The 25,121-nt window shown below is 39.1% G+C and overlaps 2 protein-coding genes, 1 long non-coding RNA gene and 1 pseudogene across 5 annotated transcripts; 1 reads left to right on the top strand and 3 right to left on the bottom strand.

Moving 5' to 3' along the window:
* Positions 1–7,578: 7,578 nt before the first annotated feature.
* On the bottom strand, positions 7,579–9,558 carry LOC112164129 (annotated as a pseudogene).
* Positions 9,559–9,610: 52 nt separating this feature from the next.
* LOC121048998 lies at positions 9,611–10,754 on the bottom strand. The gene is made up of 3 exons (XR_005799101.1): positions 10,596–10,754; positions 9,744–9,866; positions 9,611–9,626 (listed from the first exon to the last, which is right to left on the bottom strand). It is a non-coding gene; the product is annotated as an uncharacterized LOC121048998 (long non-coding RNA).
* A 421-nt stretch (positions 10,755–11,175) lies between these two features.
* Positions 11,176–12,484, bottom strand: LOC112164128 (F-box/kelch-repeat protein At3g06240). Its single transcript, XM_024300367.1, has 2 exons — positions 11,511–12,484; positions 11,176–11,233 (listed from the first exon to the last, which is right to left on the bottom strand). The coding sequence occupies exons 1-2, from the start codon at positions 12,482–12,484 to the stop codon at positions 11,176–11,178; spliced, it is 1,032 nt and encodes a 343-aa protein (XP_024156135.1).
* Positions 12,485–17,734: 5,250 nt separating this feature from the next.
* LOC112166335 (F-box/kelch-repeat protein At3g06240) lies at positions 17,735–20,422 on the top strand. 3 transcript variants are annotated; one of them, XM_024303155.2, is made up of 2 exons: positions 17,735–18,933; positions 19,978–20,422. In XM_024303155.2, exon 1 carries the CDS (start codon positions 17,786–17,788, stop codon positions 18,905–18,907), a length of 1,122 nt encoding a protein of 373 aa, XP_024158923.1. In that variant the 5' UTR covers positions 17,735–17,785; the 3' UTR covers positions 18,908–18,933; positions 19,978–20,422. The 3 variants fall into 3 exon arrangements, with proteins under 3 accessions (XP_024158923.1, XP_024158920.1, XP_040375722.1); XM_024303152.2 differs by having other exon boundaries at positions 19,882–20,422; XM_040519788.1 differs by lacking the exon at positions 19,978–20,422 and adding an exon at positions 19,217–19,863.
* Positions 20,423–25,121: the final 4,699 nt, after the last annotated feature.

Here is a 25,121-nt window from a genome sequence, read left to right as displayed (position 1 = left end):
GTCAACATGATGTATCGAAGGTCCTCTTTATGCCACCCACGAGCAACTCCTCTAACAATACCAAAGTGTGACTGTAATATACCAAAACATCTTTCCACATCCTTCATATACCCCTCTTGAGCCTTTGCAAACTCGATTTCTTTGGGGCGTGTAGGATTTCAAACTGTTTTCAAGAAAGTCGCCCATCGAGGATAAATACCGTCAACGAGATAGTAGCCTAAATTGTGAATTCTATTATTAACTTGGAATTGGATCTGAGGTGCTCTATCGGCGGTAAGCTTGTCAAACAACGGAGACTTTGCCAAGACGTTGAGGTCGTTGCATTCCCCAGGCATTCCACAGAATGCGTGCCAAATCCAGGTGTCGTAAGATGCGACTACTTCCAGAATGATAGTAGAGATATGTTTCCTACCACTATATTCTCCAGCCTAACCTTTCGGACAATTCTTCCATTGTCAATGCATACAATCGATGCTCCCAATCATTCCTGGAAAACCTCTTATCTCAGCTTTGGGAAGAAGTCGTCTGAGGTCGACAGTAGTAGAAGCGCGGAGGTATTCTGTTGAGTAAAGATCAACAATTCCTCGTGTAAATCTCTGAAGGGTTGCGATGGAGGTGGATTTCGCCATCTGACAATACTCAGCACATTGATCTGCCCCAGCACAGTAAGCAAGCATTCGCAAGGAAGCTGTCATCTTCTGCTCCGAAAGTAGTCCGACTTTCTTGGTAGCATCTGACTTTTGAACAAAGTAATGATCATACTGGCAAAGGTCAATAGATATATGCTTGAAGAAATTGAGACTCATCCTCTAACGTGTTCAGAACTCCCAATCTTTGAACACTGGCCGGTCGACAAAGTAGTCGGCCATCAAAGTTTTGCCCATTTCTTCTCTAAATCTCTCCTCATTTAGTGCACGTACCAGGATGAGAACCGCGCACTCGGCGTTGGTTTTCAGATTCTTCTGCAACTGTCGCGATCACAATGGCGTTGGTGGCCATCATCTCGTCATCATCTTCATTCTGAGACCGTCGAATTTGATCCCACAACCTATTCATTGAAACGAGGGAAATTGAGGAAATATGTAATGCTAGAGATATGAAAAAGGTGAAGGCTGTTAAGCTCAGATAGTGTTTGTGTATGTAGTGTAAAGATCATGTCTATTTATTGAAATTTTTCATACAGATAAAAATGTAGGTGGGTTATCACTCATTTCAAAAAAATTGTCTGTGGTGTACATGTGATAACAGTGTTGGTGGAGTTTAAAATTTTTTCACACTTTTCAAAAACTTTGTTGGTGGTGTACATGTGATAAAAGTGTTAGTGGAGTTATAAAAAAAAATATATCGGTGGACATATAATTTGTCTGCCCATAAAATTTTCTTAATTTAGTTGCATTTCCAAAAGAAAAAATTTCACAAATGGTCACTCAACTATGACTCATTCGACACTTTGGTCACTCAACTATTACACTGTCAATCACTTAAGTCACTTTGTCAATTTTTTTCATTAAAAAAATTATAAAAAATACTCTTTGGGTGAATTAAGTGATTGACAGTGTAATAGTTGAGTGACCAAAGTGTCGAATGAGTCATAGTTGAGTGACCATTTGTGGAATTCTCCCTTTCCAAAATATTCATCATTACTATTTATTTACATCATACATTTCTTATTTACAAATAATAATAATAATAATAATAATAATAATAATAATAATAATAATAAAATATTCAATGAACAGTAACTGACTGGTAACCCTGACCTAACGGGTGGAAGCAAAAGTCTATTGGCAGTGAACAGTTTCCTATCCTGGTGACCCAATGGGTGAACTTGCTTTTAGGGAGCTAATTATGTTTGAAATGCCTCATCCCCTACATGTTGTCCATGAGAGCAAGAACAAAGGCACAAATCACAATAAAATCTGGAAAACTCTATGGCAGAAATTTTCCACAAATTTTCTTCTCCCTGGTTCGAAGCCATTGTTGTCGTATTGAAGTTCTGATCAGACAACTTGCGTTTATGCTTGATCTAATGGCATGGATGTATACATGACTGGAATTAAAGTGATCGAGAATAATTAGGAGAAAAATTTCAATGATGATTGCTTTAGAAGATCAGCATGGGTGAATAAAAGAAAAAAGAAAAAGTAGAAAAAGCATTGAAATTAACATCTTCCATATGTTCTGGGTCGGCAAAGGAGACTGTATTTTATAGCAATTGAGAGAGGAAACGGGAGGTGTCTATAATGAGCATAAACTATAAGAAAAAGTGATAGCTAGGAAGAAATATTTTCAATAAATCGTTGCTAATTGTGTTCACGATTGATTCCTTTTATTACTGTTGATATGGTGAATAAAAAAATAAAAAATAAATAAAGGTATTGATGTAAAATTGCAAATTCTTGAACCAACAAGGAGTCCCATGCATGGCCTTCTACTTGTTCCAAGTACACTAAGATAGGTTATTCAGTTATTCTCATGATCGGGAATAATCAGTCAAGTATTCAAACGGGCCGCTAAGCACGAGCACGGCACGGGCCGGACACGCTTAAAAAAGACCCGGTACGGCCCAAACCCGTTAGTGGCCCGGCACGACCCGAGCACGTTAGAATAATGGGCCGGGTTGGACCTAGGAATATTAGCCCATTGGCCCGGCCCGGCCCTAGTCTGTGATGGGCCCGGCAAGCCCCGAGCACGACATATTGTGGGCCGGCCCTTTACAAATACAAAATTTCATTTTGCTTTAAAAATATTTAAAAATCACATTGATGAAATTTGAATATTAGACCTCTTTTTTAAAATCTCATGACAATTCCACCAATGCTATTTCTTTATATTGTCAAAATAATGAAATAAAACGTTATATCCTTATTTTGACATAAAGTATTTTTTCTAATCTCATAATAATACAACTATAGAATGAAGGAAAGAATAATATGATACTAAATCTTCATTATATTAATAAAGATTAATCTCACAATAATATACTACAAGCAATATATTTTGAGTTATTTTTTTCTTTCTTTCTATCTTGTAGTGAAATATAAAAAATATTAGAAAACTAATCTTAAAAAGCTAAGATTAAGAAAAATATTGTAGAACTTAATTTATTTTAATTTTCTAAATAGTTAAATAAAATGAATTTTTATTTATTCAAATTAAGATTTTAAAATCGTGCTTTATAGTAGGTAGGCACGAACACAGCCCGTTTATTGACCTGGCACTAGCACGGCCCGGCACGATATGGGTTCGGGCCATGGGCCGGACCGGGCTTAATGTTTAAGTAAATGGGCCAGCACGAGCCCGGCACTATAATAAATAGGCCGGCCCAAGCACGGCACGAAGCACGACTAGGCCCGCTTAAAATTCCACTAGGATCCGCATGATTCATTAGCCTATACCTATAATGCTCCCGAAGAATACCTTTGGGTTATTGTTAAGAGTTTTTGTCCATTTACTCCATTTTTAGATATTTTTTTTCCATTTACTTCATTAAGATTTTTTAATTCTCTCTTACCCAAAACACTCTAAGGATGTTTTCCTTAATATCCCATTAAGATTTTTTTTTTGTTTTTAATTTTTTTAATACCATTTTACCCTTACCCCTTTATTACTTATAAAGAGAAAAAAAAACTATAGGAGACTTCGCCGGAACCCGGTCACTGGCCGCCGGAATCCGGTCAACTTTCACAGGATTCCTGCCAACTTTTGCCAGATTCCGGTCACTAGCTGCCCACCAAACTTTTCTGAAAATCTCACCGAAAATGTTCATTGCCCAGAATAGACAATAGCCCCCCATAGAGGGGCAATAGACCTTTATTGCCCCCCAATAGACATCTATTGCCTTCCAATAGATGTTTATTATCCCCAATAAAAATTTCAGTTGCCAGAATATCAACTAATCTCCCTAAATTTAGACAAATAAAACTTTGTTCAAAGAAAAAAACGAAGAGACTATATCAATTTAAAAACGTCTATTGCCCTCCAATAGACGCCTATTGCCCTCCAATAGACGCCTATTGCTCCCCAATAGACATTAAATTTTTTTCATTCCTTCTGTCCCATTACTTAAAAAAAGAAAACAAAACAAAAAAACTGATTTGGGCACCCAGAAAATACTCTGGGCACCCAAGTTAAGAGCCGGACAAAAAACAACCAAATCAAAGCACCTCCGGAGCTCGCCGCCGATGTCTCTCACATGTAAAAAAAATGATTTGGGCGGCTGTAGCTTCTCTTTCTCCTTCTTCTCCTTCCGAACAAATTCTCAGAGCCGTGCACAACTTCTCGTTGTTCAGGAAGGAGACTGGTTCGGGGAATATCTAAACCACACCACTAGCCCACGGTCGAGCTGGCCAGACATGAAGAGACCGGGGATCCCGGCTTCGAAATTTCCTGAAATCGGACCCAAATCTCGCCAAAGATTATTGTTCTGCAATGGGCTGCCATGGGATTGAGGCAAAAGAGGCTCGTCCTTGTGATCAAGGTTGGCTTCGGCCTCCGCCAGAATCTGGACGCAAGGCTCGGATCCCAGACCAGTGATGAACATAAGAACTGTGCGGCTGCGAAGTCAACTGCGTCAACGTCGCGACCGCCGCTGCCGGGGATCAAGGCTTTGAAGCCGTCTAATGCATCTCCTCGACTCACCGGAGATCGGAGAATCAAAATTCCAGCGGCACTCCTCGACTCAACAGATTTGATTCAAATTAGAAACGAGGCGCTGTTCGAGGAGGTGGAATTGGAATCTGATTTTGGAGGGAAGACACTGGAATCGGATTTTGAAGGGAGGGGAGAGAGAGAGAGAGAGAGAGAGAGAGAGAGAGAGAGAGAGAGAGAGAGAGAGAGAGAGAGAGAGAGAGAGAGAGAGAGAGAGAGAGAGAGAGAGAGAGAGAGAGTGATAGAGATCGGGAGAGAGAATTGTGCTGGGAGAGAGGAAAGTGGCATCAAGTGTAATTTATTAATTAGATTAAGACTAAAATTGTCATTTTGCTTCATTTTGGGTTAGTAAGAATAAAAATTTGTTGTTGGGGTAAGTGAGACATTTTTTGTTGATTTTGGTGCTTTGGGTCAAGAACCCATTATTAAGGGATCAACCCCAAACTAATAATACGACCCAATTGAACCCAAACGGTAGACGAGCTATTGAAAGGATTACTATATGGGTCTCTGATTACATACGATCAAAATACATAAAAAATACTTTGCTGCTATCATATCCAACAACTCAGAAACTTACAGAGCAACACTCTAAAACCAGCGGCATTTAGGTAGGAGTAGGCTGCAATGAACCAACACATTTGTAGACCAAAGGGGCCCCACTGACGTGGCCTCTTCTCCTCCACATAAACTGGCGAAATTTTGTTGACTGTTAACCTTCTGTTAACTATAAATTCCGTGGTGTCATGGTAAAAGGATAAGGGTTTTCTGGTATATTGGCATCTTGAGGGTTACAGCCTTGGCTCGACATTTATCTGGTTTGGCGGCTTATTCATCAAAGCCACGGAGAAGCGAGGACTTGGATGATCCCGGAGCTCCGCCGCATCAACCAGCCCATTACGGCCCTGCTGTAATTTCTTTCTGCTTCTTTGGTCTTTCGTTTCCTTCACTTTGCCGTTACTTGATGTGTACATTTGAAGCAGTTTATAACCCAAATTGCAGTTGAAGCAGATTCAAATTTATCTTAATTAGTTTCTGGGAGGAGCGTTAATCTTTTCGGTTCGGTTTATATTCATCTGATGTTCACCTCTTTATTTGAATATTTGATGGTTTGAACTGAATTAAAAATGATATCTTTTCCCCATTGGATTCAAATATATTTTCCTTTTATCCATTTTGGAGATAGTGGGAATAAAGTTTAGCTTTAACTTATGAGCTTCTTGATTCTGTGCAAATTGAAGCTTCTTGGTTCTTATCACTTGTGGGCTCTAACTTCCCAACAAAAAGTGGAGATACTCATAGTTATTACTTCCAATTTATGTAGTTTAGATGGTTGGATTATGGTTAATTGGATGATGTTTATTTGTGCTTTTATTGTTTTTATGATAAGAGATAACAAGCGATTTGGTTTTGTTGTTGACGCGCGGGGGGGGGGGGGGGGGGGGGGGGGGGGGGGGGTGGTGTGGTGGTTAGAGGAAAGGAAGAAAAATAAAAGAGGAGAGAGGGGGAGAACGAAGAAGAGAGGGAAGTAATAGAGAGTTGTTGAGAAGAAACATAGTGAGGAGAAGGAGGGAGGGAGGGACAAAATTTGGTATTTGAGGGCTTGCACGTTTTGGGTGAACTTCTCTGTTGGAAGAAGTTGATCTTGGAATACTGCAATTGAACAAGCGAGAATTTAATCTTGGTGATGGGGCTGTGCCGTGGGATTAAGATTAGGTGAAGAGGATGTCTTTCTTGGTATTTTGATCTCTAAGGTTGCTTTGGAGTGTTAATCTTTCTTGGTGTTTTGATCGGTATTCCTTTTTGCCCAAGTTTGCTTATTATGTCTGAAAATGGTTATGGCTATTAATGTTAAGGTTTGTAATTTCTTGCAGAAAGTTACAAACCCATGTTTAGTTTATGACTTTGGAATTAGTTTGTATAGTATTTCCACTTTGAATATTGTTTTGACTGTCAATATTAACCGATAGCGCATTGTGATCATGGTCTAATTGCTTTAGTTGTAAAAACTTTGTCTTTGACAACTAATTTATGCAGAATAATGGAAATAAAACTGAATTGATTGATATATGTGCATTTTCTTGTTATTGTTGATATAGATGGACACATTCTCATTATCAACATGCTCTTTTCATACAAGTATCATCCTCATTAATATACGAACGGAACCACTTGTAATCTTACAAAACAGCTTCGAGATACTGAAATATGAAGCTATGAACTTTATTTAGTTTTCATTTTTCTGTTCCCATCCCTCTTCTCCTTACTCTCTATGCATTTTGCAAGTGAGATTTGTATGCTCAGAGCTGAGAGCTATGATTAGTTCAATTACAGAGATATCCACCTGCAAGTAAATGCCCCACACTTTGCAAGCATCCATAAGCCTCTATCTCTTTCCCCTCTGTCTCTCTATTTAGTGAATCTAATGGCTACTTTCAACCAACAGATTATTCCAATCAGAGAGACCGGTATGGCAGACCATTAATTGTAATGTACTTCCCAAGGATTACAAGGAAACCCAAGTTGAGGATGAAGAATCTAAAATTAAGCAGATAGTTATGGTCATAGACAGTGAGTCTCATTCCAATGATGAATCTGAGAAATAACATTTTATAAATTCAGAAAATTTTGTGAATGCTAATGATAGCCAACCTTATGTAATCTTGTATTCTTTTGCACCTTTCACAAGTCATTGATTGTCCTCTAACATTGTTGCCCTTATATTTCGAGATGGATATCACATCCTGAATTGATACTAGTAAATCAGAATGTTTATACTTTATACCATGTTTATACCGCATTTACTTAAAAGCAGCAAATATGCTTTTTTATAATTCCAGAAATGGTGAAAGGCGGGTTAGATAAGCTACATGGCACCAATATAAGTCTTGGAACAGTCGGGAAAATGCCGGATCAAAGACATTGATCATCTGGAACACCATCACCATAACTAGATCCTTGACCTATTGTTATTATACATGTACATGCATGGTTGTTAAAGTCGCAATTCTTATTGGCAGAGTGATATTCACTTTGTTCCCGCTGAATTCAGTAGAGCCAAGTACTCACTTATGACTTCACCTTGTCTAGTAACTTCAATATCATAGTCAGTGAAAGCCTCTCCTTGTGCTAGTTCTTCAGCAAGTTCACGCTCTGATGCAATACTAGACGTTGAAGGACCTCCAACTTGACCATTTTGATTATCAAGCATTGACGCAAGAGAATTTGCAATGTCAATTGCAACATCAGATTGACTATTGTTCTTAGCATTGACTGCAGGAATTGCCTCAGATTGGTTAGCAGCATCTGTGGGGTTTGGTGCCTGTCCCGAGAGCAGTGGACAGATTGCTTGGTCCATTGTCCCTCCACCCTGCAAAGCTAAGACTGCTGAACACAAAGTTGTAAACATCAGAGTGAGCACGATTTGGCCTCACAAACATAAACCAAGTATAATAACATCTGTTTTATGTACCTAATGATCTGTCAAAGGCCATGCGTACAAAAGCTTCAACTGAAGCATCTACTGCTTGGCACTGTAGTTTACTTTTCCTCGATTCAAGATGTTGCTGCAAGTAAATAAATTTAATAGTGTTCATTCTCTAAATAAACTTCAAATAGTGTTCAAACAAAAATGTTCAAGTCACCTGTATGGAAGAATTGGTCTCTGGATTTGTCAAATCCAATGCCTTCTCCACTGTCATTTCATCATAAGTGCTTCAGCAGCAAGCTCCTTTTCAAACCTGCAAAGTCAAGAAACTCTTAGGATGACTAACGACTATACAGGGCTGATGGAAACATCTTGATTGCTCATCCTCAGTGCCATTTTTGTATCTCGTTCTCTGAAGCCCATAATCATCACAAGAGAAAGAGATTCATCCAGCACCTGAAGCTAGAATCCACAACCAAAAATACATGTTAATTGGATTTTGTTGAAACTAATGGTTTCACTCAGAAAAGTGGGAGACATAGAATACCAGCATAATGTGCTTGATAAATTCTGTGGAAACTTGAAAAAGGAAATCCATCTTTTTTTTTTTTAACAAAATTCGTGCACTTTGCATTTATACGAAGAGAAGACTTGACTGTAAATTTAAGTACATTTTATAATTTTGGACCTCCATAATCCTATCTACGAGAGGCAAACATTCAGTGCATGACATGGCCCTTCTCCTTTCCAATTACCTGGGTGAACAACTCTTGTACAGAAGTCAATACCTTCATTGACTTATCAACCTGACCACGGTGATACGCCGCCACCCCTTCCAGCAGCTCCAGTATCAAATATCTATAATGAGAATCAACAAAGTAAGTAGACTTGCGTAGTGTAGACAAACATTCAGATATGTAGTAGAAGTAGTCACAGTGCACGCTCTGGATCACAACCTGCCTGAAGGAGTCTAACGCAAGAAGAGTCCTTTCCATGAGCTCGTTCAAGACCTTCTCTGGCTTTCTCAAGGCGAATTCTTGCCACTGAGAGCCAGTTGATGTCTCTAAGCATGAAATAACACCAAACCATATCGATTTGCAGTATAGAAGGATTATCGACCAGCTGAAAGCAAACAAAACATGGCGAATGTTATACACTCATATTGAAACTAATTTAACAAAGTGAAAGGCAGATTGATATAGTTTAACTGTCAAAGTTACACAGCCACATGTACTTCATAGTAATACAATGTCTTCAATAAAGTAACTCACTCACCTTAATAACCGATGGATCGCAGAGAGAAAGCCCCCTACAAGAATGAAAAAAAGGAAGAAAATACAAAACACAGAGTTTAGGAGACATAAGCTACTGTAACAAGCATGGACAAGCCAAGTAACTTGCAAATTTCATATGAACGAAACTATCAGTTGCAAAAAGGCACTAGTAACAAACCTCCTCCATGCTGAGCACTTCCATTGCATCTTTGTAATTTTGTGCTTTAATCAGTTGCTTTGCATTGGTATTTAACATCAGGCTCATCATGATTGCCCTGTCAAACAACATTTCAAATCTTTCGTCAAACTCAAAATGGAATTGCATCCCCTTAATTGCTCATAGAAGGATCTAACTTGAGAACAGAAATTACTAAACCCTGATTAAATCATACCGCTGATCAATCTCCGATCCCATTTGTACTTTCTTCCCACTCTGATTTTCAAGTACTATGTTGAAATCTTCAATTGGCAATGAACCATCAGCATGTCTCTTCGACAGCGCAGTTGGAGCAGCCCTATAAATTTAATAGATACACAGCCTGGTCAAAACCAACACACAGACAGATACTAAAACAAAACATACTAAACAAAACATACTAAACAAAACACAAAGGTATGGAAGATAATTTTTCTTCTGAAACTTTTTTAAAGCTCATAGATAATTATAAGTTGTAGATAAAACTGACACTTTTCTGACCACCAAAAACACTATTAAACCCAGAATAGAGTGTTCATCAGATAAACAGCCACCAGAATCATACAAAAACACACTCATATGCAATGAAACTGATTCTACCACGAAGCCAACTAACATAACAAAGTTTTCATAAAGCTAAATTCTTTCATCAAAATCAAACAAATGCATTTGAACATAACACAACCAAATTTGAATCAAATCCATGGCATAAACTATTATATTCGATATGAAAATTGTAGAATCTAATACAACACGGCGTTATATCAAAATAACCCAGAATCTCAATTCAAGGAACTTGTAATGTAACACTTAACATCGAGACTAACCCAGAATCTCATCATTAAGCATAATGTCTATACTATTTTCATAATTAATCGAATGTAGATTCCCATATCAGAAATCAAACCACTCCATGCTCAATCCCAAAATCGGCAGATGCAATTTCTTATTCCCTACAATTTCACATTTCCTCTATATACTAAACGACTAACAAAAAAAAAAAAAAACGACTAACAACAACAAATCGGAGCAGAGATAGTCACAAAACCTGAGTCTACTCCTTCCTTCAGGCAGCCAATACTTAAAAGGATTTGCCTTATTTCGCCCTATTTCGATAATCTAAAACTCAGTTTTCAAAATACTGGCTTTCTTTGCAGGTCGCAATCTTCTCGATAAAATGAGATATCCTTTGCAGATTGGTGTTTTGTAGAGATGAAGGACGACGGAGAAGGGTATTTAGTCTTGGAATCTTATCTCCTCCTTGATGCAGCTGCCTCTCCCCTTCTCCCCTAAAAGCCCCTGTTGTAACTTCATACTTTACACTTTCATCTTCCCTGTCCTATGTGGGTTGACGCAGTCAATCTAACAGAAAAGCAGGCGGCATCTGTTGGTCTACAAAACTTTTGGTTCATTCCAGACTTCTCCAATTCGACGTACAGCAACACAAGCACTAGCCAATTCCATGAAGAAGGTTCAATACTAAACTAAACTAGTACTTGAAGTAGCATTTTGGAACCAAATTAGAGAAATTGTTCTTAAAAGCAAAACTATAGAATCACCAAAATTTGACAACGTACTGAAGGTGAGGTGCACCTGAAGTTGAACCGAAACATGAGAAACGCCAATTCTTATGCATCACTACAGCTAAACCGGCTTGTGTCCTCTGGGGAGGAAATAGACTTGCTCCTGCAATACGAAGATATTCAATAAACAAAAAGGATTACTTGCAAAAGCTCAATAAACAAAAAGGTTCTGTCTCTAATTCTCTATTATCTTGAGTGGATTTATTTCTTTACCTATTCCATCTGCATCTGCAGCTGACATGCTTAATCATTGAGAGGTGCTATAGTTATTGGGTGACACAAGGCTCTCCAGGTAAAACCCAGAAGAACAAGGTTCGCGAATTCCACGAATTGATAGATTGCGAAGGCTTTTTTTTTTATCAAAGTTATACATAACCAACCGCTGTTGCATTTGATCTTGCAGCAGCAATAGATGATGATTTTTCTTCACAAAACCGGAATGTAACCCTTCAGTAAAGGGTAGGGAGATGCTTATCTTAGTCCAGGATTTGGCCACTCCGTATTCTTTCATGACCCAAAACTCTAGATCATCCTTTTTACCCACACATAAGCATTCCTGGAAGACGCTGAGATAATATTCATCTTCACCTTCAATAATATTAAAATCAGGCGGCAGAGGAATCTCACGAACATCCTCCTCTGCTAAAACGAAAGATACGATCACCATAGATGATCTGTCATGGACTCTACGAACCAACCAATGAACTCCTCCATTCACCAGTCTCCCATCCATCGCCGGTGTTCGATATTTGTAGGGGTATCCACTTTGAATCACTCGCCAAGAACCGGTTTTCAATGAATAAACACTAAACCTAAGTTCATCTTGACAGAAAAGCCCATGAACCACCTTGTAATCTAGGGTAGACAGATCAAATCCAAACCCACACACTTCATCAGACCAAGTATCATACGTTGGTGGAATAGGTAAATTCTTGGTCTGGCTGATGGCGGGGTTAAACAAACTAAATTCATGATAACATGACCGCATGAACAACAAGCCATTGCTATGAATCACCAAACCCATAAAATCTTGAAGATATGTATTGTCTACTAAAACACAATTCCCAGAATAATCATCAAGATTAATACGATTGAGACACTCATCGAGGTCGATAGAGTAAAGAGTCCACATATCACTAATGAAGACGCTTCTTCTTTGGTAGAACACATCCTCATGCTCAATGGCTTTGTCATAGTGCAACTTCACAAAGTGAGGGTCAAGGATTAGAGAATTCCAAGACTTTTTGACACACCTGAATCGGCATAACGACTTCACCGGCAGCCACGCAAGAATCCCGCGGATGATCTCCGACGGCAACTTTGGGAGGTCTTCAACTTTTTCGGCGGTTGCCATTTTGTTTCTTGAATGTTCACCTAGTCAGTTATTGACCAAGAAAATAATACTCAACCACCCTTGGATGTAAATCCAATGGCAGAGAGAATTATTATTAAGTTGAGGTGTTTTGTTTTCAACCATTGGATGTAAATCTAAGGGTTATTGAGCATAAATTCTTTGGTCAGTAACTGACCAGGTGAACACCACTTACCCTAATAGAGTCACAGCGATAAATATAAATATGCGGACCTATCTTCCTGGTCAGCCCAAAGTGCGTTTAACTGCGCCCAGTAGTAAAAAGCCAAGCCCAAGTTCCCAACCTGGGCCTATCTATTCAACATTGCACATAACACGTAAATTCCGTCAGTTTCTTCGTCCCCCCTAACTCTGGCAGTACTTTATACTGTCAAATAGTTCATTCAAAACAAAAACAAAAAAATTCGATTTATCTTGGATGATTGCAATGTCCACCGTTGATCCAGAGTATTTAAATTTTCAACAACGCTAAATTCTTTTTTTTTTAATTAAATAAGAATTATGCGACATTAGCTTCTCAGAGGCAAACATTGTAAGGAACAAGCCTCATCCTCGAACTCAAAAGAGAAGGGTTTGCCACACTTTAGAAGCCCACCGCCGGTCTCTTATTTTTATTTTATTAATAACATAAAAAATAATATACAACCTAGAGGGAGGGACATAAACCTCACCCCAAAAGCTAGAAAGAAAGACAAAAGGAAATGGAAAAATTGAAGCAGAACCTCAAATTTTCCCAACTTCCAGATAATTAAACAGCTTGCAAAGCAAAACAATGCAAGAAACAATAGAGGAAATGTAGGGTTAGAGATTAGCGATGTTCCTGTGACTCTAGTATGCAGGGCTAGACATTTCAAATTTGAGGAAATGTGGATGCAACATGAGGAGTGTCCCTCTGTAATTCAAAGTGGATGGGCTATTCCTTCAGTTGGTGAACCTATGAAACAAGTGGGACTGAAAATCAAGGCTACTGGGAAGAGATTAATGGAGTGGGATGATGGTACTTTTCGACAAAGGCTGACATCGATGAAGCTTGTACAGGACAAACTTGACACATTACATTAATGAGGTTACCTTATACTCCAGATCAATTTGAGCAATAGCATGCATTATAGGTCAGGTATAATGAGTTACTGTCCTTGGACGAGGCTTATTGGAGACAGAGATCCTGAGTCCTGTGGTTGAAGGAAGGTGATAGGAACTCTACTTTCTTCCACCGAAAGGCTTCTAATAGATGAAGTCATAATTAGTAAAGGGTATATCAGATGCTTCAGGTCAATGGCAGACGAGTCCAGAGTTGATTTCCAATGCTTTACTTGATTATTATGGAACCATCTTCCAAGCTAAAGGAACTGATCAGGAGGCAATTAATTTTGTACTTGATATGGTCAATCCGTGTATTTCAGATGATATGAACAGTTCCCCTATGGCCGATTATTCTGATGAGGAGATAAAGAAAGTGCTATTTCAAATGCTCCCTCCAAATTACATGGTCCTGATGGTATGTTACCAGCTTTTTTCCAGAGGTATTGGAATGTCATAGACCATGATGTATGCCTTCAAACTGGGCAGCTGGATTCTGAAAGTAATTTCACGCCTCTTACACTGATTCCGAAGTTAAAAGAACCCAAATTGGTTTCTAACTTTCGACCAATAGCATTATGTAATGTTGTTTAAAGGATCGCTTCTAAGGTTCTTGCAAACAAGCTTAAACATCTTCTACCTGCTATAGTATCTCCCCTGCAAAGTGCATTTGTTCTGGCCAGTCTAATATTAGAAAACACTCTGGTAGCTTCTGAAGTAGCACATTTCATGCATAAATTACGCAACCAAAGCGAAGGCTTTTTTCCCCTTAAGCTTGACATCAATAAGGCTTATGATTGCTTAGAATTGGGCTTTCTTGAAGTTATACTATCGAAAATGGGATTTGCTAGAAAATGGATTGATATTGTGCTCTGTTCTATTAAATCTATTCGTTATTCTGTTATAATGAATGGAACTCCTACAGCTTATATCATCCCTTCTAGAGGCATTCAGTAGAGAGATCCTTTATCCCCATACATGTTCATTCTATGTGCTGAAGGATTATCTACAGTGATTTCTGATTCAGTGACTCAGGATTTATTGAAAGGTTTGGTGATGTGTCTAAGGGCATCTGTGATACACCATCTTCTTTTTGCTGATGACAGTTTTTTTTTTTTTGGAAGCTTTGGCAAAGGAATGTGTTCAGGTGAAAAATATCCTCAATATTTATGAGCATGCTTCGAGCCAACGAATTAACTTAGAGAATAGTAGTGTTGCATTTAGTAAAAATGTGCATCTGGAATTGAAGTCTTCACTGATAGCTATCTTGGGGGGCTAAATGTGTTAAAGAACATGTTTGATATCAAGGTTCTAAAAAACGCTAGGCGCTAGTCGGGCGGAAGGTCGGGAACATGTTTTTTTTTTAATTTATTTTTATTTTTATAACATATAATTATATAAATAGCACATAGTATTGGACTGATATGTCAATAGAATCAACTTCTGCTACTCATTATCTGTCTATCACAGTATGAGAGGGTGTCCAGATAGTATCACTTCTGTTATCCAAATTCTGTTAATCAAACAGCAGCACAACATCATGGATTCATGGATGATACAACATACATAGCATTCATGAATGACAAACCCAGTCACTGGGATAGACATTATCACAGTACATATTTCAACTTCAACTCTTCAAGTCGAAAACTGCAGATTGAAAAGTCGGGTTCGCATCTCGGGTAGTTCAAGTGTTTCATATATGCTTGTGTGATGTATGGAGGGGTATAGAAAATAGCAGATAGGATTTTATTAGTAAAATTTTGTTTTCTGGGTAGACAATTATCAGTTGAAATAAGTGTATCAACTCACAGAAGCATCAAACATATTCAGAATCAATATCAATATTCATTCAATCCAATATTCCAACCAAAAACAATATTCCATAATCATTATTCAAACCAAAAGCAACTAAGCAAGGCAGCAACTTACCCAGAAATTGAAGATTTCTGAATCGATTCAATCGAACCAAGAAGGCAAGAAGGTGACCAGTTGAAGGCGAGGCTGGCGAGCTAGATACTTGAAATGAAAACCCAGAAATTCATCACGATCTGAAACCCACGACAGATCGATTCAAAACCGACAACAGATCGATTCAAAACCCACAACAGATCAATTCAAAAAAAAAAAAATTGAACTTACCAATTCTGCACAGACGGAGAGATGAGTCGTGCGGCCTTGCCGGAGAGAGGGAGAGAGGTCGTGCCGCGGTGCCGGAGAGAGAGAGAGAGAGAGCAAAGACGGCGAGTCGGCGATAGTGAGAGTGTGAGACAGAGGTTAGGTTTCGACTTCATACTTTGAGAGTTTGAGTTCGAGACCTTCAGTTCGACTTTGATTTCATTAAAAAAAAAATGAAGCAGCGCCTAGTCGCATAGCGCCCAGAGCCCAGGACAACCCGACTAGGCGGCCGACTTTCAGCCCGGCGCCCAGCTCTACCGATTACCCTAAAATTCGAACGGTATGGAGGTGCCGCCTAGGCCGATTTTTAGAACCCTGTTTGATATTTGGGTTTACCTCTTCATGTAGGGAGATCAAAGACAGCTATATTTGCATACCTTAAAGAGAGATTGACTAAGAAACTTGTTAGTTGGCGCACCAAGATTCTCAGTGCTGTTGGTAAGGAGATTTTAATTAAAGCAGTTGCTACTGTTATCCCTTTGTATGTTGTGAATTGCTGTATGTTACCTAAGTCTTTGATATGCATCAACTTTGTGCTCAATACTTTTGGGGGTGTTCTAAGGAGCACAGAAAAATACATTGTCGATCTTGGGACCGAATGTGTTTAACTAAAGCTAAAGGTGGAATGGGTTTTAAGAACCTGCATGCTTATAATCTCTTGATGCTGGCTAAAAAAGCTTGGAGGTTACTTCATAGACCTACTTTTCTTATTTCCATATCGTACAAGGCTCGTTACTATCCAGACTGCTCTTTTTTATAGGCTAATATGGGAGAGGCTCCCTCTTTTGCATGGAGAAGCATTATAAATCCACGCCCGGTACTTACGGCTGGTTTACTTTGGTAGGTTGTGTTAGGTAGGGATATAAATATTTGGAACGATGATTGGATTCCTAATATTCCCAGCCATAATCTTCATCAGCCTAGCCATTGCAATATTCATTTTGTCTCTGACCTTATTCATTTGGAAAGAAAAACTTGGAAGAGAGAACTTCTTCAAAATTTATTTTCCGAGGAGGTTCAGGCAGCTATATTATGCATTCCTTTGAGTTCTCGTCGTGCTCTAGATCGTTTAACATGGAAGCTTGATCGAAAGGGTTTCTTTTCAATAAAGTCTGCATATTGGGTTGCTCGAGATTTTGTGATAGGGAGCTCTCTTTCATCTACCTCTCTTAGGGATCCATTTAGCATGCTATGGAAAACCTTGTGGAAAGCCAAGGTTCCAGGTAAGGTTTCAATTTGTATTTGGAGAGCTTGTCATAATATACTTCCCACAAGAGATTGTTTAAGCAAAAGGGAAATCCTCGCATCCCCTCCATTTTCTATACAACTGCCTAATTCTCCTTCTTTTAGTCGAAGCACAATTAACTGGGGTGAGTGGTAATTAAATTATTCAGACCAATCCAAAACCAACCATTCAAGATTGCCAAAAAAAAATAAAATTTAAAATGGCATCCCCTAAATAACCTTAGCACGCACTATATCCAGTTCTTTTCCAATTTCTTCGTTCCACCTTCTAAAGGTGCTTAAAAATTAACTCTGACGATATGTTATCTTTGGGTTAATAATAAGAAATTTGTGGTCTAATTGGCATGCCAGCAACCTTTGAGATGCTTCCTAGAGTTCATTAACGACAGTATCTTGGTTTCCCTTATTTCAACACTAAACGTAATTCATTTGAGAACATCAAAATATATGCTCGTCTAGGAGAGAAAATGCTAGTAAGTGCCTAGGAGGAATGATTAATTCCAATCACCGCAATTTCTTCTTTGCTATCAGGAATAACGAATCTAACGCTTCCGACTCTTGATTCTGTTACAAAAACACTATCCTATGTTTTCCGAAATGATTTTACTTGATTGTCAAAAGAGAGAGAGTAAAAAAAAAAAAAGATACACACAGAGGTTTTATGTAAAAAATGAAATGGGCTTCATTCTTTGAAATAATCATGGGCTCAAGTTCGGCTCTCGGCTCAATCCAAACTCATCTGAGGAGGAGTGTTGGACTAGTGAGAAGAATCAGACAGAAATGGCGGACCAAAAGAAACAGATGCGACTCCCAAACCTCCCCACGGAGGTCATACGCGAGATTCTTGGGTGGCTTCCAGTGAAATCCCTATGCCGATTCAGGTGTGTATCAAACACATGGCTCTCTCTAATCTCTGAATCCCACTTCGTGAATTCCCACTTCAACAAAGCCTTTGAGCATGAACATGTCTTCTACCAAAGACGAAGAGTCCTAATTAGAGATGCTTGGCTATGCCGCCTTTTCAGTATCAACCTTGATGAGTGTCTCAATCACACAAATATTGACGATGTTGGTGATGATGTTTTAGTTGTACCCACTCAACTCAAGCGTCGTAGATTTACTAAGTTCGTGTTTTCCTGCAATGGGTTGTTGTTGTTGAAGTCGTATTATGTGTTTTATTTGTTAAACCCTGCAACCAAGGAAACCAAGATAGTACCAAACCCACCAGAGCTATATATGTGGTCTAATGAGCTGTATGGGTTTGGATTTGATCTGTCCAGTCTAGATTACAAGGTGGTTCAGGGCGAGTTCTTTGAATTTGATCTTGGGTTTAGTGTTTATTCATTGAAAACCGGGTCTTGGCGAGCGATTGAGAAGCGATATCCCTATGAAAGTTTACAGTCTGGTATGCAGGGGAGACTGCTGAATGGGAGTATTCACTGGTTGGTTTGTAGAAACTACAATGATGTGCCATCCATGGTTCTCTTGTCTTTCGTTTTAGCAGACGAGGAAGTGCAAGAGATTCCACTACCGCCTGATTTCCTTGTTGATTTCAACATTGAAGATGAAACGTATTTTCTCGACGTGTTCCAGGAATGCCTGTGTGTGGGAAAGAATGATGCTTTTGAGTTTTGGGTCATGAAGGAATACGGAGCGATGAAATCTTGGACTAAAATAAGCATCTCCTTCCCATGTACTGAAGGGCTACATTCTGGTTTCATGAAGAAAAATCATCATCTGTTGCTGGATTTGCACCAACACCGTCTGGTCATGTACAATTTTGATGATGGAAGCTCTCGAAATCTTTCAGTTGGGAAAAGTTCCAATGTTGATTTTGTTGGGTGCTACTTGGAGAGCCTTGTTTCTCCTAATCACTACCATATGACTGTTGGAGAACATTAAGCAAGAAGCAGATATTGAGATGATAGGTAAAGAACATGAATCAACTTAATCTCTTTCGGGTTTGTTTTGCTGTTATTTTGGTATACATTTTCTATGCACTACAAACAATGTGAAATAGTTATAGTAGCGGTTGCCATCTTAACAGCTGGAATTAGATTTTGACTAAAAGGAGTTGGAAGACTATCATGCCAAGTAAACAAACTGATGTAGATTCTCTTCTGCATTCTTTTCCGTACGTTTTATCAATTCTTGACAAAAGAAAGGGGAATAAAGTTTTATCTATGACTCTGTTTCTCTTGGGAATTGCAGAAAATAGTGTATTTTCTCATTACTACCTGTTAACAAGACCATGGCCAATTCTGGTTTTTCTATGTTTATTCATCACTATTCCTACTGTTGCATATCATCACCATTTCCATGGTGGATACTTCCGTGTACTTTCATTTTCCAACTACCTACATTCAGTGTTGCGGGCTAGTTACTCAACAAAGACAGGATAGTGAACCTTCTTTTGGATAGAGCACTTGGGCCCAGAAATGTTTTGTCACATCCTTCTCAAAGCTAAAAGAAAATACAAAGACTGTACTCGGCCTGATACCAATGCATTCTCTCCCTACTCCGCAGAACATAGATACCACTTAGATTAGATCATTGGTTTTGAGTGCTTTTGTTTGTCACATTGGCTCTGTTCAGAGATTATACTGGACAAGAGAATCAAACTCTGTTCCTATTAATATTTCGTCTCTTTCTTCTATTGACTTATATGAAATGCCTATTGTGATTGTGCATAACTCTTGTGATCGATTATGCCTGGCCTTGTGCACATCTTTTTGTTTTATTTTTCAAAATGGATTTCTCTTTCCTTGTGTCCATCACATTTAAATGACTCCTTATTTTTTGTTTACAAATGATTGCATATATGACAAAGCTGAAATTTTTTGATGGAAATGACCACTAAAGACCTTGTGTTGCAGGCTTTCCACAGAATTATATATGTATCTATGAGATCGAGTATGGAATTCTGTTTTGTCACTTTAAATTGAGTACCGTTTCCCTCCTTTTCCTGCTAGGATTGGAAATCCTGTATTTTACATATCCATACGATCAAGTCCTTGGGTTTCCGAAATACTGTAAAAAGAAGTGCTTCAAATCACTGCTATTTGACTGGAAATTCTGCTTTCACTGGAGGAAATGGGATTGAAGACTTGAGACTCAGGCTGGTTTAGCTGTTGTGATGCACAAAGTTGTTCACATGATTCTGTAGGGACAATGTCATGCAAATTGGTTTCTCAGTACACCTCAGTGCTGCTGATCTTTACTTAATATGTTCCAGCTCCTTATAGACTAATGAAGCAATTCAAATGAAACTTTGTAGGTCAGAAATTGTTGCAATTCATGTACTGGTTCGGGATATTCTTATTTTTTTCTTTATTAACTGGTGCTTGGTGTTTGGAGGAGCTGAAGTTGATGTTATGACCATGGTAAGTGTGGGTTTGAAATGTGTTTAACATTTGGATGCTTTTACCGACATGTATGCTATTTCAGGAACACATCTTAAAGAAGATTGTAGTTTTATACTAAATCTGCTATAACTAATAAAATCCATAAAACGAAAAACAAAAAAACAGAAAGGTATTCGAACTATTAATTTTCTATCTTAATTTTTTTCAAAAGAATTAAACCTTCATATGAATGATGATCTGCAATTCGGATCCCATACACGATGTGTTTTTCAATATTTACAAGCAGAGGGCTTATATATGTGTTGCAATCAAGTAAAAGGTGGAGCAAAAGTAATAACTAACAAGGTGCATGCTAGATAGTGAACAAATGAACGAGAGCTTGCATTTGCACTCCGATTGAGAACAACATAACATACTTCACAGCTTAACTTGTAAGAGAAAGCTTATTCACTTGTGCATTCATGGTTGGAAAGTAAAGATCTACATTACAAAAGTGATAAAAGTGGGCGACTCATTCCCAATTTTACCGAGGCATTTTAGTTAGAACTCAACACATAGTAAGTCTGTAATAAGTGGTTAAGTTGGGACAAGATCTGTACAATAGTGAGTCACAGACCATGTTTGTCGTTGTTTAACATTCATCTGATTAATAAGCATTGTCGCTATTAGTTTGGCCACGACTAATATGATTGCAACAACTATAACATGCCGCACCATCACCAGGATCCCTTTGACTCTCGGTTTAATATACTTGGCTATTTGGTCCCTTAGCCAATTTATCACCATTGTGGCTATTAGTTTGGCTGCAACTAACATGACTGCAACAACTATAAGATGCTGCACCGTCACCATAATCCCTTTGACTCTCGGTTTACTGTACTTCGCTATTGGTCCCTTAGGAAGTTTATCACTTCTCTGTCCATGGAGTTTCCGCCGATAACCAAAGTTAGAACCACCATCACCAAGACTCCCAACATCTCCAGTACCGATGGCATCTCACCAGAGCTGTCGTCCTTATCTTTTGAGTGTCCTATGGTTGCTATCTCCATTATAAACCCTATGCGACAAGGCTTCAAAAAAGTGAAAAACACACCAAGAATAGCAAAAAAAAACTGCAGGTAATTAAGACACAGCAGAGGACAAACAGTTGAGTTAACACAAGGTCACACAACTGAGTTATCAGTTCTAAGTTTTGGTTTCTCCGATTTTGCTTGAATGGATTTTTTCCATTCACCTAAGGGGCTATTTATAAAGAGCAAGCAATCCTAAATATAACAGGAATAAATAGGGGGGAAACTAGGAAAACAATTCCTCTTCCTGGGGCAATTCATCCTTATTCTTTTAGGGAATGTGGATTGTACATTACGCAATTTGGTAGCCATCCACACTCTAAGGCCCCTGATTTAAATTGGTTCCGAAATCCGAAGTGCTCCACTATTCTGTCGGTCTTTTCAAACATATGCTGCAGTCTACGGAAGAGACAAAATAATTTGACAATCCAAATGAAAATCTGAAGGTTCAAACTTTAGAGTTAATAATGAACCACCACTTCCAAATTTTTGTGAGTGTGTATATTGTTTATAATTCGCATCAACAATAGAAACAGTTCATTTCTTGGTTTCTCACATGCTGAATATGAGATCCTTTTTTCTTTTCTTTTCTTTTCTCTAGATGTTGAAAACCTATACAAGCTAAAGGGGAGAAACCACTGAGGAAAACATGAATTAAACATTTCAAAATTATACTCTTAAATAATTTGCAGTTAATTAAGCCTTCATTTGCATCTTTAATTATGTTTGATTCGATCTTACCTTTAAATTTGCTTTCACTGCAATTCTTGCAATTAAGCTGGATTGCTTGCTAATCTAAAGAAAAAGAGAGCTAGTGGCTGGAGATCGAAGAACTGGCAATACTTACTTAAGCTGCTCAATCATTACTCTCTGTTGCCCTGGCCGGCCTGCCTTAATAGCCCCGCGCCGTCCCAGGCCTGGCGTACTGTCGCTTCTTTAAGTTTCTACATATAAACGGAAATAATTGAGCTAGCTAGATCTGGGATGTGCAAATTATGTTCTGAAAAACTTGATTGCTAGAAAGAGCGATCGATCGATGGAGCTTCAGAGATGCAGCTGGCTAGCTACGCATACGCATGGCAAAGCAACAAATCAAAAGAACATACATGGTATTATAAATATTTGAAGTGTACATAAAGATCAAGTGATCGAGATCGTATCTATCAGAAAATGTCGACCATATTACCTCCTTTCATTGCTATCAAATCAACCTTGCTCCACGCTTACTTCAACTACAGCAACGATTCTGATTCCCAGACAATAGGCGGAGGGAATGAACATTGTCAAATTCCGTGTCGCAAGAACTTTTTGTTTGAGAGCATCTGATATGCGCTTGTCCTGGCCTAGTATTTGCCGTCACCACTTCGAACTTCGCTACCTCAAAAGTGCATATAAGATGCTCTCACAACAAAAAGTTCTTGCGGCAGAAAACGGAATATGGCTGGCTCATTAGTCCGGACGCTGATGAACCAAACGAAGATCGATTGTCATGGATCCAAGTCATCGACCGGGATTCCTTAGTTATGTTGCCAAAACATACATGGCATTCAAAAGGCCACAACGACGTGGTTCGAGATCTCCACCGACGCTCGTGGAAGGGCCCAAAGCACGTCCACTATGATAGTAAAAGTTTCTGAGAGTTGCTCTTTGCCAATTACCCCACCATTATTGTCGTCTGGTGCTATCAAGAAGCATCGACAATGACAATATGGATTCTTTGGTGTGGAGAAGAGAGACCCCATGTCTGATATATACCTCATCCCATTGGTGCTATCAAGGAGAGGACCAGATCTGCTTTCTCTCTCCACCTCATGCCATCACTAGGAGAAATCAGTTCATTGACTTTGAATTTACTAGGGCCGGGCGTTTAAGCTCGAAAACCCCCAAATCCAGACCGGCCAGTCAAACAGGTCAGGCCCTATTTTTTTTCTTCAGCAAAACGGTTCGGGCCGGGCCTTCACTTTCAAAGTTACGGTTAGGGCCGGACCTTGACTTTCAAAGATGGAAAAGCCCGTCAGGCCCGTATTAGGTAAAAAGAGACACATGTCAATGTTTTATTGGTCAATATAAGGCCTCAAATATTTATCATAGGATCAGGCACACTGAATTCCCCACTGAAATACCTAAACCTAAACAACATCCTTAGCCTCATTTCTTCCCCCAAACCCGATCTGAGAGAGTCAGAGAGAGGCCGCCTCCTAACCCGATCTAAACCTTCATACTGGAGAGCGCCTCCTCCGGCCGCTTCTGCCATGTCCGCCGATGCCAAGACCTCTCTCTCTCTCTCTCTCTCTCTCTCTCTCTCTCTCTCTCTCTCTCTCTCTCTCTCTTCACTTCACTTCACGGTCTTCCCCTCTTCACTTCACTTCACGGTCTTCACCTGCAACCTAATCAATCTCAGTTGAGTCATTTCCCAAACTCGATCTGAACCTTCACGGATTCACTCCTTCAGTTCCCAAACTCGATCTGAACCTTCACGGCTTCACTCCTTCAATTCTCAAACTCAATCTGAACCTTCATACTCGATCTGAACCTTCACGGCTTCACTCCTTCAGTTCCTAAACTCGATCTCAACCTTCAGTTATCATACTCGATATGAACCTTCCGTTCCTAAACTTAAGTTGAACCTTCAGTGTCAACCTTCAGTTAGCATATTGTTTCATAAATTTGTGGGTTTCGGTTTCATAGCTTAGTATTTGCGGGTTTCTGTTTCAGGATCTCTTTGTTGCAGAAATTCTCTTTGTTTAGTTTCTTTCTCTTTCTCTTTGTTCATTTGTTGACTTGTTGTAATATTATGCTAGAGTTAAGGTTCTGGTTTGATTTGGGAAGCTTCAAATTGGTGGCCTTCGAATTGGTGGCTCTGGAGTTGTGATTGTCTGGTGTTCTTCTTCGAACTATAGGTGGGTCTTTTTGTGGGATATATCTTTCTTAGCTTTCAGTGTATGATACAGCTCATCTGATCCTTAAATCTCTTTCTTATATGTGTGCAATGGTAAAATATGATTTGATTTGCCTCCCTATTTTGGTTGTAGTATGGCCACTGATGGGAATGCTATTATACCATCGTCGACAGCTCCAGTAGAACCAAACCCGAGAGTGCCTGATGCTCCGATGCACCTACAGCTCCGACAGCTGTTCATCCTCCAAGACCACCAAGAAGCAAGAGGAAGAGGGCTGAGAAGAAGGCGGTCAAGCCACTGAAGATCACAACCAGGTCCAATGTCTGGGAACACTTTGAGAAGTTTGATAGGCCAATAGTGGAGGTTGTGGATGGAAAGAAGCAGGAAGTTGGACGTGAAGTAAGAGCAAAGTGCAGGTATTGTCAAACTGACCTTGCTGGAGATTCATCTTTTAGTGGCACTAGCACATTAAGAAGGCATATTGAGATTATTTGCAAACAATACCCTGGTAGGGCTGATGAGGGCAGCAGGTTTTGACTAGCGATGGGATGGCTTCCCATAGTCTAGTGTCTAGAACTTGGACTGAAGATGCATGTACTTTAGCTGCATGTAAAATGATAGTAGTCGATGAACTGCCATTTAGTTATATAGAGAAACCTGGGTTTATGCATTTTTGTGAAGTAGCTATCCCTTGTTGGACAGTCCCATCTAGACGTGCCATTCTAAGAAAGTTTTTAGAATTGTATGATGAAAAAAAAGAGGAGCTGAAAATGGAATTAAG

Source organism: Rosa chinensis, chromosome 5, assembly GCF_002994745.2.
Source record: "Rosa chinensis cultivar Old Blush chromosome 5, RchiOBHm-V2, whole genome shotgun sequence".
NCBI classification, from domain to species: Eukaryota; Viridiplantae; Streptophyta; class Magnoliopsida; order Rosales; family Rosaceae; genus Rosa; species Rosa chinensis.
The sequence above is the reverse complement of the archived record's forward strand: the minus strand, read 5'-3'. Positions and strand labels throughout refer to the sequence as shown.

Bases quoted from the DNA above. Each gene is read 5' to 3' on its own strand.
- LOC112164128 (XM_024300367.1), bottom strand. From the start codon at position 12,484: ATGGCAACCGCCGAAAAAGTTGAAGACCTCCCAAAGTTGCCGTCGGAG. The intron at 11,234-11,510 runs GTTGGTTATGTA...TTCGTATTGCAG, and splicing joins CAAGATCAAATGCAACAGCG to GAGCAAGTCTATTTCCTCCC.
- LOC112166335 (XM_024303155.2), top strand. From the start codon at position 17,786: ATGGCGGACCAAAAGAAACAGATGCGACTCCCAAACCTCCCCACGGAG.